Raw genomic sequence first — 10,487 nt, 5'->3', positions numbered from 1 at the left:
GTTGCCACGACGATATGATCCTTCGGAGTGAAGGATGGTGAAGGAGGCTGGGTCCACGCTGGGGTTTCCACGTGCTTCCGCGTCATTTTCGAGACTAACCGCCAACGGGTCGCACAGGCCTCCGGTGACTCAATACCCGCTCTGCGGTGCATTTCTCAACACCAACCCCCATTCCATCGTGCGACGCGCCCATCATGGCTGCCCTGCCGACCCACATCGCTCAAACCTCGCGCGAAGTCAAGAAGGAATACAAGAGGCATGGCCCACGATTCTCCGAAGCCGAACAGCGCCAGCTAGAGCGCGCCCTCAAACTTGATCAACGCGCCACGAAAGCCCGAGAGCAAGAAGAGAGGCGAAAAACCGCGAAAACCAAACGCGAAGAGAGGGAACGGAAGGAGAGGCAGGCAAGGAAGCAATTAGGAATGGGATTGGCGACGCAGTTGATCGGATACAGTCACACACAGAAGAAGATGAGGAACGGCATGGAGGCTTTCTTGGGGCTCCGGAGTAGGGACAAAGAGGAGAAGAGGGAGGAGGAGGGGTTTCGGAAGAAGCTGGAGCAAGTTACGGACACGATGGAGAAGGAGCCCTTGGACAATAGTGATGGCGACGATGCCGAGTTAGATTTGTCCGTTTTAGATAAGCAGTCGAGCGGCGACCAGTGGATTGATGATGATTTGGATGACGACGTGCTGCTTGAAGCGCATGATCTAGCTATGTCGGATACTGTTGAGGGAATGCTGGAGTTAGTTCCCGACCCACAACCCCCAACACCAAAGAGTCCGGTCTCTAAATCTTTCAAGCCGGTTACTCCCAAGGAAGACGTGGACTTCCTACGATTACACGGTCCTATTAACAAGACTATCGACGATGCCCTTGGAGGGCTCCCCGGTCCGTTGATCGAGCTACTCTCGCAAGATATTTCCACGAACCTTTCCTATTGGAACCCGGCACCATCTCTCCTACATAAGTTGAACCCTACCCCACTGCCGCCCCATAGACTGCGCATCAAAGCGGGGTGTACTGTGACGCTCCTCCGAGACCTCAACACCACTAGCAAACTGTTGAAAAGCAGTCAGTTGCGCATCTTAAGAGTTGAAACGGAGAGATTAGAATGCATTGTACTGGATGGTCAATTGGAGGGTTCTAACGCGGTTCTAACGCGAGTTCCATTTTCCGCAAAGTATCGTAATGAGGCCCACTATTCCTTCCAAAGGAAGCAATTTCCCATACGAGTATCTACCGACGTCGATTACCAACCCACTCCCCGAAATACACTTCAGGATGGATTCAGGATGCCTTCAGTCCTAGGGCGCACTACCAGACCACTGAGAAGCTTCAAGTCTGCAAAGCCAATATCAAAAGCCATGCCATTGTCGGACCTAAGTGCAAGTTTTAAACTACCCAGGCTCCCTGCATCCAGAATAATGGACTCTCCAGCACCACATAAACCAGATACCCTGGTTACCCCTCTTTTTCCAGATGGTTGGGATGATTTCCTTGATAGCCAGACGCAAATTGCCCGAGAGCTATCTTCAGATAATACGGTTTTGCAGGACAAGCATGCCACCCATGCTAATTCAATAATGTTGTTTTCCACTCAAGAGTTAGATTTCTCTCTATCCGATCTAGAGGACACTAAACCGCACAGTCCACTTCAAATCCCACCTTCAATGTCCCATAAGAAGTCGCCCAGAAGACTCCCGTGGCTTAATGGAAGGTCCAATGTGCAAACATCGACGTTTTCTCCATCACGACCTTCCCAGGACTTGAAACCCAAGTCTGCAATGCCTCCAGCACTAGCGCCCCCGAAGCAGCTCACGCTCAAGCGCAAACCTTCCTCCGACGCCGCTATAAAATCTCTAATAAAGAAGCCAGCCTTCCAACAATCGAAACCAGGCATTGCTCCTATAAAAAGTCACTCACCAAAGTCTCTTGGTTCATTCAGCGAGTTCGGACTTTCCACTCAAGATGTTACCGCAATGTTGAATAGCGATGAGACAATATGGTCTTCCCCTCCAATCGTTGTATGAGGGAACAGTCACATTTATTATCTCGAGGCGTTGGATACCCAATAATGTTTACTTCTTTTAGGGTGTGGCTACTAGTGTGCATCGAATGGAATCCAAAAGATATTATGAGCTTCATATCGCTGTTTTGGAAAAGGACCTCCCTTTCTTAGATCACCATATCCGCATCATCGTCCTGTCCACCTCCTATCCCTTCTTCCTCCTCATCCAGATCTTCTAGGGGAAAGGTAAGGATAGCAGCGATGTTCCCTAGCCCCTCTAACCGCTTTCCGCTCTCGTGCAACGAGCTCAATACTCGGACCTCTCCGCCTTCAACTTCCCTTACCCGATCTACTAATCCCACCCAACGCTTTCTTTCTGCTACATTCTGAGCACGGAATAAGGCATTTGAGATTAACAGTACGCCGCCTCCTCTGCCTACGGCGCCCTTCTCTACCGCCTGCTCAACTTCTTTAGGTCCATACCACGCGCGACCATCGTCTTGTCTAAGAAGTGAATGGAATCTGTCCATGAGTGCTGTTTCTCGTGCGTATTTCGTGTCGGACAACGTCGATCTAATAGCTGGTGAAGCCAAGACCTCTGACAAAGAGTGTACATGTGGAGACGAGGAATGCGCGACCATTATGCTCGGTATTATGGCTAGTAATGGTTTATTCGTTGTCCGGATTGCCTCGCCCTTGAGATATGATAGAAATGTCTGCGCAAGGAAACCTGGGCTTGCGAGGAGCAAGGGCACGGTCTTGTCCGTTTGGGGTGATGAGTTGGCAAGGTCGAGATGGCGGAGGAGAGTCGAGAGCGTGGTACTGAAAAATTTGTCCATGGCTTTGTTGTGTCCGTCTATTACGCCTTTCCGTTTCCGCGGGACAGGGACCTCAATGCGTTGACGAAGGATGGTTTGGTGTTCTGTGATTACGCAAATATTCGCTATTCCTTCACCCATTACTACCGCCCATAACTCTGCACGCTTCTCAGAATCACACGCCTCTCGCAGTAACCCCAGAGCTACTGAATCCCAGCCATTACCCTTTTCTAATGTGAATTTTCGCTGCAGTTCAAGGTCGAGGGTGTGATGTGAACCGAGCTTGACGTGCTCGTTTTCGGAAGCGACCTTGCCTGCGACATGCAGTTGGCCGCTGCCAATGTCGAAATCAGTCGAGATTACTGAGATCGTGAGATCCATGGTAATGCGCGTGGAAGCGACAGAACCGCTATCTGAGGTCTTTGTGACGCGTCGGATGGCGCGGGCGCGGAGACGGTCTGAGGGTTGGATTATGTTGTAGGCGTGCCACTGAATGTTGTTGTCAGAATGAATTTATATGGAAATATGAAGACAGAAAGGTTACCATATCCTCAGGCTCCTCTGGTAGGAGGGTTGCAAAGCCTGAGCCATGCTTCTGGTCTATTTGCGACTTGAGGAGGCGCATTTTAACGATGAGCATAAACTGTTCTGGTCAGGAGGGGAGAATAGTTTTAGAGTAGAAATGTACGCCCAGGTCGTCTTGTGACCTTGTGCGGACAGCGTTGGAGGCGGTTTCACTGACACGTTGTTCCCGCCAGATGCACTTATCCGTGATATGTTTATCGATAACGGTTCACAGGATCGTTCTACTCTTCCGTGTGAGATAAAACGCCAAAGGTGCACCATCGGAGGCTCGGCATTGCACCAGCCCGACGAGCTCCGATGCCCCCTGCTTAAGTCGTGACTGGTGCATCTTAGCCTAAGAACAACTAGAGTTAGTGTATAAAAGCTCCCTATCTAGTTTTAAATTAAATATTACACAACTTTTTATAATTATTAAGTCTAGGACCAGTCCTGCACCTGTCTTACTTCTGCTAAACACTAATGCAACACTATTAAAGCACTATTAAGAGTAACATTTACCTATTTACTACTAGTTCTTGCTTAATAATGCTTAACTTTTTTTTTATAAGAGATCTTAAAGTTGCTAACATAGGTCTACTTTTTATACTAAAAAAGTAATAATTTTTTTTTACTAAGTAATATTTATATCTATTAATAATAAAAAACTTATTATATTAAAATAGCTATTATAAGTATATAAAGTAAAGTGTATACCTTAGTGCTACTAGTGCAACTTTTAAAGATGTAGTAGAGCTATTATAAAAGTAAATTAGTAGTAAACATTAATTAAATAAAAGCTAGACAGTATACTATTTCTTTAAGAGGCTCTTTAACGTACTTTATAGGCAAGTTGCTCACACACCTAAGTTGCTTACTTTTACTAAGACCCTACTACACTACTCTTTTTACACTAATGCATTTCTAATAACACTACTTAAACGTGTTAAAAGAATGTTAGATGTAGCTTATGCTTTAGGCTTTTAAATAAGACATAATACTTTCTAACTAACATGCTACAGCTATCTACAGAGTCTCTTAAAAGATAATAAGTAACTAATATGCTAGACAACTTTTTTAAGCTAATTATACAGCTAACTTATAAAAGCTAGATAATAATAAAAAGTAAGTAATTATTTAGCACATACTTAAGCTAGATATGTAAGGATTTCCTCTTTAGCTAGCAGCTATAGCTAATATAGCTAATTCTTTACACGCTAAGTATAATATAGGCTATATTAGCATAAACTAGCTTAATATATTTATTAAGTGTTACTTAAAGCTTAAAGTAAAGTTTAAGTGTAAGTATAACTATAAAAAAGCTTTTTATAAAAATTTTATAGTAATTTAAAGCTAGTTTAACTTTATAAAAAATATTAAAGCTAAGTATAGCATTTAAGATAATAACATATACAACTTTAATAAAATAAAGTTTATAATAGGCTAAATATCTACTAGAGTAGTTATTATAAGTTTAAAGAGATAAGAATAGCTAAAAGCAGTCTAGCTAGGTAACTAAAAGTAGACAACAGCTATCTAGAGTATTAATGCTAAAAAGTAGGCTATTTTGCTTTTTATTATTTTTTAGGGTAGTAACTACTTTTTAAACTAGTATAAAAAAGAAAATTTACTTTAAAATTAAGTTATTATAATTTTTAAGCGCAGCTAGACTACTAATTAGCTTAGTCTAGACTAGTTAAAGCACTTTAACGCGCATATAAAAAAGTGTACTATTAGTAGCTACTATCTGCTAGTTATTAATAGCTATAAAAGCTATAACTTACTTTATTTTTAGTAATACTATAAAGATAATAAAATTATTACTATTTATATACTTTTTTACTTATTACACTTTTTATAGCTACTTAATATAGGTTGTTTTACTCCTTTAAAGAAGGTGTATAAGTGCTAAGCTAAAAACTTTATATATAACTAGATTACTTATATTATAAAAATAAAGTTTTTACTATGCTTTAAAGTAGCTTATAATACTATAATTACTTTTAGTAATATCTAAAAAGGGTTTTAAGGCGCTAGATTAGTTTCTTTTAACTTATAATAAGTTATAATAGGCCTTAATGTAAAGTTATGCACTTTATTACTACTACTACTTATATATAACAAGCCCTAGTAGTTATAAACTTTAAGTAATACCTTAGAACTTAAGTTATAATTAATACTTATAAAAATAAAAATTTAAAAGTATATAAATAGTTTACTAACTTTTATAGTTAAAGTGTTTAAAAAGGTTTTAAAAAGAGTAGTAATAATTATATATAAGCTAGTGTTAGTGTAACAGGAAATTACTAAGCTTTAAGTAGCTAATAAGGCTACTATGTAACATAAATTACATAAAAGAAAGTAGATTAAAGTAAAAAAAACTTTAATAATTTAAAAAGGCCTGTGCTTAACAGCTTTAAAGAAGTTTAAGGCGCGTAGTAATAGAAAGAAGGTAAAGAAGCAGGTGTAAGCTAAAGTAGGTAAGCTATCCTAAAGGCGCTATAAATAGTGCAATTAGACTAGGCATAACGCGCAAATGTGTAAGCAAGAAGCAGAAGTAGTATCTAAATAATATTCTAGGCTGTACTGTACTATATAGTGCTAGAGCAGGTTGTTATAGGCTATAATAGAGTTTGTTAGGGTGGGGTCTTAGCAAAAGTAAGCGACTTGGGTGTGTGAGCAACTCGCCTATGAAGTACGTTATAACTTTAGAAAAAAAAAGTAGATAATATAAAAAAGTTTAACTACTTTTTTTAACCTTAAAGAGTTAATATAGTAGGGTTATAACAAAAATACTTAGTAGTATTTATAGTAAAAATAATATTATTATTTTAAGTAACATACTTTACAGGCAAGTTGCTTACACACCTACGTTACTTACTTTTGCTAAGACTCTACTCTAATAAACTCTATTATAGCCTATAACAACCTGCTCTAGCACTATATAGTATAGTATAGCCTAGAATATTATTTAGATACTACTTCTACTTTTTACTTATACATTTATGTGTTATACCTAGTCTAATTGCACTATTTATAACGTACTTCATGGGCGAGTTGCTCACACACCTGAGTCGCTTACTTTTGCTAAGACCCTACTAAACCACCCTTTCTACACTAATGCATTCCCCACAACACTACTTAGACGCGCTAAAAGAATGTTAGATACAGCTTATACTCTAAGCTTTTAAATAAGACATAAAACTCTTAAAAAAATATACTATAGCTATATATAAGGTTCTATAAAAGATAATAAATAACTATAGCACTAGACAACTTTTACAAGCTAATTCTATAGCTAAATTATAGAAGCTAGGTAATAAAAAGAAGCAGGTAATTATTAAGACTATACTTAAGCTATATGCGTAAGGAATTTCCCCTTAGATAGCATTTATAGCTAATATAGCTAATTCTTTGCGCGCTAAGCGTAATTTAGGCTATGTTTGCATAAACTAGCCTAGTATGTTTGTAAAGTGTTATTTAGAGCTTAAAGTAACATTTAAGCGTAAGTATAACTATAAGAGAGCTTTTTATAAAAGTTCTAGAGTAATTTAGAGCAGGTTTAGCCTTATAAAGAATATTAAAGCTAAGTATAGTATCTAGAATAATAACATGTATAACTTTAGTAAGATAGAGTTTATAATTAGCTAGATATCTTTTAACTATACTTGCGCTTAAAACTTTACTTTAAGCTCTAAATAATGCTTTATAAACATACTAGGCTAGTTTATGTAAACATAGCCTAGATTATGCTTAGCGCGCAAAGAATTAGCTATATTAGCTATAAATGCTATTTAAGAGGAAATTCCTTACGCATATAGCTTAAGTATAGTCTTAATAATTACCTGCTTTTTTTTATTGCCTAGCCTTTATAATTTAGCTGTAGAATTAGCTTATAAAGGTTATCTAGCGCTATAGTTATTTGTTATTTTTTATAAGACCTTGCATATAGCTATAGCACATTTCTTTAAGAGTTTTATGTTTTATTTAAAAGCTTAGAGTGTAAGCTATATCTAACATTCTTTTAGCACGTCTAAGTAGTGTTGTGGGGAATGCATTAGTGTAGGAAGAGTAGTTTAGTGGGGTCTTGGCAAAAGTAAGCAACTTAGGTGTGTGAGCAACTCGCCTATAAAGTACGTTAGCATCTTTAGAATAGCTTACCTACTTTAGCTTACACTTATTTCTTTACCTTTTTTTTTATTACTATGTGCTTTAAACTTTTTTAAAGCTATTAAGTGTAAGCTTTTTTAAATTATTAAAGTTTTTTCTACTTTAATTTACTTTTTTTTATGTAATTTATATTATATAGTAGCCTTATTAGCTGCTTAAAGCTTAGTAATTTTTTATTACACTAATACTAGCTTATGCATAATTATTACTACTTCTTTTAAAACTTTTTTAAACACTTTAACTATAAAAGTTAGTAAACTATTTATATGCTTCTAAATTTTTATTTTTATAAGTATTAATTATAACGTACCTAACAGGTTAGCCGGCTACACAGGTTAGCCAGCCACTTTTGCCAAGCCTCTACCACACTCTACCTATCTATATAATGCTTTAACAACAACACTAGATTAAATCTTCTAAAGAATATTAGATATAGCTTACTTTTTAGGCTTTTAAATAAGACTTAAAACTTTTTTTATAACATACTATAGCTATTTATAATGTCTTTTACACAACACTAAGCAATTAACGCGCTAGACAGCCTTTAGAAGCAGAATGCTAGCCTAAATTAAAGAATCTAACTAAGCTTAAAAAAAAGGTAGTTATTAAGTACATACTTAAGCTTATTACATGCAGATTTTCCTCTAAGCTTGCAGCTATAGCTAATATAGCTAATTTCTTGCGCATAGAGCGCAATCTAGGCTAGGTTAGCTTAAACTAGCCTAGTATGTAGGTTAAGCACTGCCTTAAGTTTATAATAAAGTTTAATTATAAGTATAATTATAAAAAAGCGCTTTATAAGAATTTAAAAGTTATTTAGGGCTAGTTTTGCCTAGTAGCTAACATAAAAGCTAAGTATAGTATTTAAGATAAAAACACATATAACTTTAATAAGTTAGGCTTTATAATAAGCTAGATATTAACTAAAGTAGTTATTATAGCTTTAGAAAAACAAAGACAGCTAAAAGTAATATAGTAAAGTAATAAAAAGTAGACAACAGTTATTTAAGGCATTAATATAATAAAGTAGGCTATTCTACTTTTTATTATTTTTAAAGGCTGCTATTACTTTTTTGCTTAGTATAAAAAAAAGAATCTACTTTAAAACTAAGTTATTATAGTTTTTAAAAACAGCTAGATAATAAATAAGCTTAAGCTGCAGTAGTTAAAGCACTTTAATAAGTATATAAAAAAAAAGTTATAAGCGCTTATTAGCTTTTTATTATTAACAGCTATAAAAGCTATAACTTACTTAATTTTTAGTAGTACTATAAGAAGAATAAGATTATTACTATCTACATGCTTTTATACTTATTACACCTTTCATAGCTTTTTAATATAAGTTGTTTTGCCTCTTTAAAAAAAGTATATAGGCGCTAAGCTAAAAATCTTATATGTAACTAAATTACTTATATTATAAAACTTAAGTTCTTACTATGCTTTATACACACTTATAATATAGTAATTACTTTTAGTAATATCTAAGAAGGGTTTTAAAGCGCTAGTTTAGTCCTATTTAACCTAAAATAGGTTAAAATAGCCTTTAATGTCTAGTTATATACTCTATTACTACTACTACTTATTAATAATAAGCTCTAGTAGTTATAAACTCTAAGTAATACTTTTAAATTTAAGTTATAATTAATGCTTATAAAAGTAAAAATTTAGAGGTATGTAGATAGCTTACTAATGTCTATAGTAAAAGCCTTTAAAAAGGTTTTAAAAGGGGTAGTAATTATTACACATAAGCTAGTGTTAGTGTAAAAGAAGATTATAAAGCTTTAAGTAGTAAATAAGGCTGCTACGCAACATAAATTACATAAAAAAAAGCAAATTTAGGCAAAAAAAAACCTTAATAGTTAAAAATAAGGCTTGTCTAACTACTCTAAAGAAGTTTAGAGCGCGTAGTAATAGAAAGAAGCTAAAGACGCAGGTGCACACTAAAGAAGGTAAGCTAAGTTAAAGGTAATATAAGTAGTGTAATTAGACTAGGCATAACTTACATACATATAAAAAAGTAGTAAAAGTAGACTCTAAATAATATCTTATGTTATATTACTTTATACAGGGCTAAAGTAGGCTGTTTTGCAAGAGAATAGAGTGGTTTTAGTAGAGGCTTAGCAAAAGTGGCTAGCTAACCTGTTAGGTACGTTAACTTAAGTTTTAAAGTATTACTTAAAGTTTATAACTACTAAGGCTTATAATATATAAGTAGTAGTAGTAATAAAGTGGGTAACTTTATATTAAAGCTTATTATAACTTATTATAAGTTAAAAAAAACTAATTTAGCGCTTTAAAACTTTTTTTAAATATTACTAAAAGTAATTATAGCATTATTAGCTACTTTAAAGCATAGTAAAAACTTTATTTTTATAATATAAATAATTTAGTTACACATAAGGTTTTTAGCTTAGCACTTATATACTTTTTTTAAAGAAGTAAAATAACTTACATTAAGTAGCTATAAAAAGTGTAAGAAGTGTAAAAGTATATAAATAGTAATAATTTTATTATTTTTATAGTATTACTAAAGTTAAAGTAAGTTATAGCTTTTATAGCTATTAATAACTAGTAAATAGTAGCTACTAATAGTACACTTTTTTATATACATGTTAAAGTGCTTTAACTAGTCTAAACTAAGCTAATTAGTAGTTTAGCTATGCTTAAAAATTATAATAACTTAATTTTAAAGTAAAAAATTTTTATACTAGTTTAAAAAGTAGTTACTACCTTAAAAAATAATAAAAAGTAAAATAACTTACTTTTTAGTACTAATGCTTTAGATAGCTGTTGTCTACTTTTAGTTACCTAGCTAGACTGCTTTTAGCTGTTTTTATCTCTCTAAACTTATAATAACTACTTTAGTAAATATTTAGCTTATTATAAACTTTATATTATTAAAGTTATACATATTATTATTTTAAATA

At 34.6% G+C, this 10,487-nt stretch overlaps 1 protein-coding gene across 1 annotated transcript; it reads right to left on the bottom strand.

The window, feature by feature from the left end:
* Positions 1-2,178: 2,178 nt before the first annotated feature.
* BDR25DRAFT_239850 (uncharacterized protein) lies at positions 2,179-3,454 on the bottom strand (the record flags this gene model as incomplete). The annotated part of the gene is made up of 2 exons (XM_033685695.1): positions 2,179-3,318; positions 3,374-3,454. The coding sequence occupies 2 exons, from the start codon at positions 3,452-3,454 to the stop codon at positions 2,179-2,181; spliced, it is 1,221 nt and encodes a 406-aa protein (XP_033542104.1).
* Positions 3,455-10,487: the final 7,033 nt, after the last annotated feature.

Source organism: Lindgomyces ingoldianus (assembly GCF_010093535.1).
Source record: "Lindgomyces ingoldianus strain ATCC 200398 unplaced genomic scaffold BDR25scaffold_39, whole genome shotgun sequence".
Taxonomy (NCBI): domain Eukaryota; kingdom Fungi; phylum Ascomycota; class Dothideomycetes; order Pleosporales; family Lindgomycetaceae; genus Lindgomyces; species Lindgomyces ingoldianus.
This window is presented reverse-complemented; position numbering and strand designations above follow the sequence as displayed.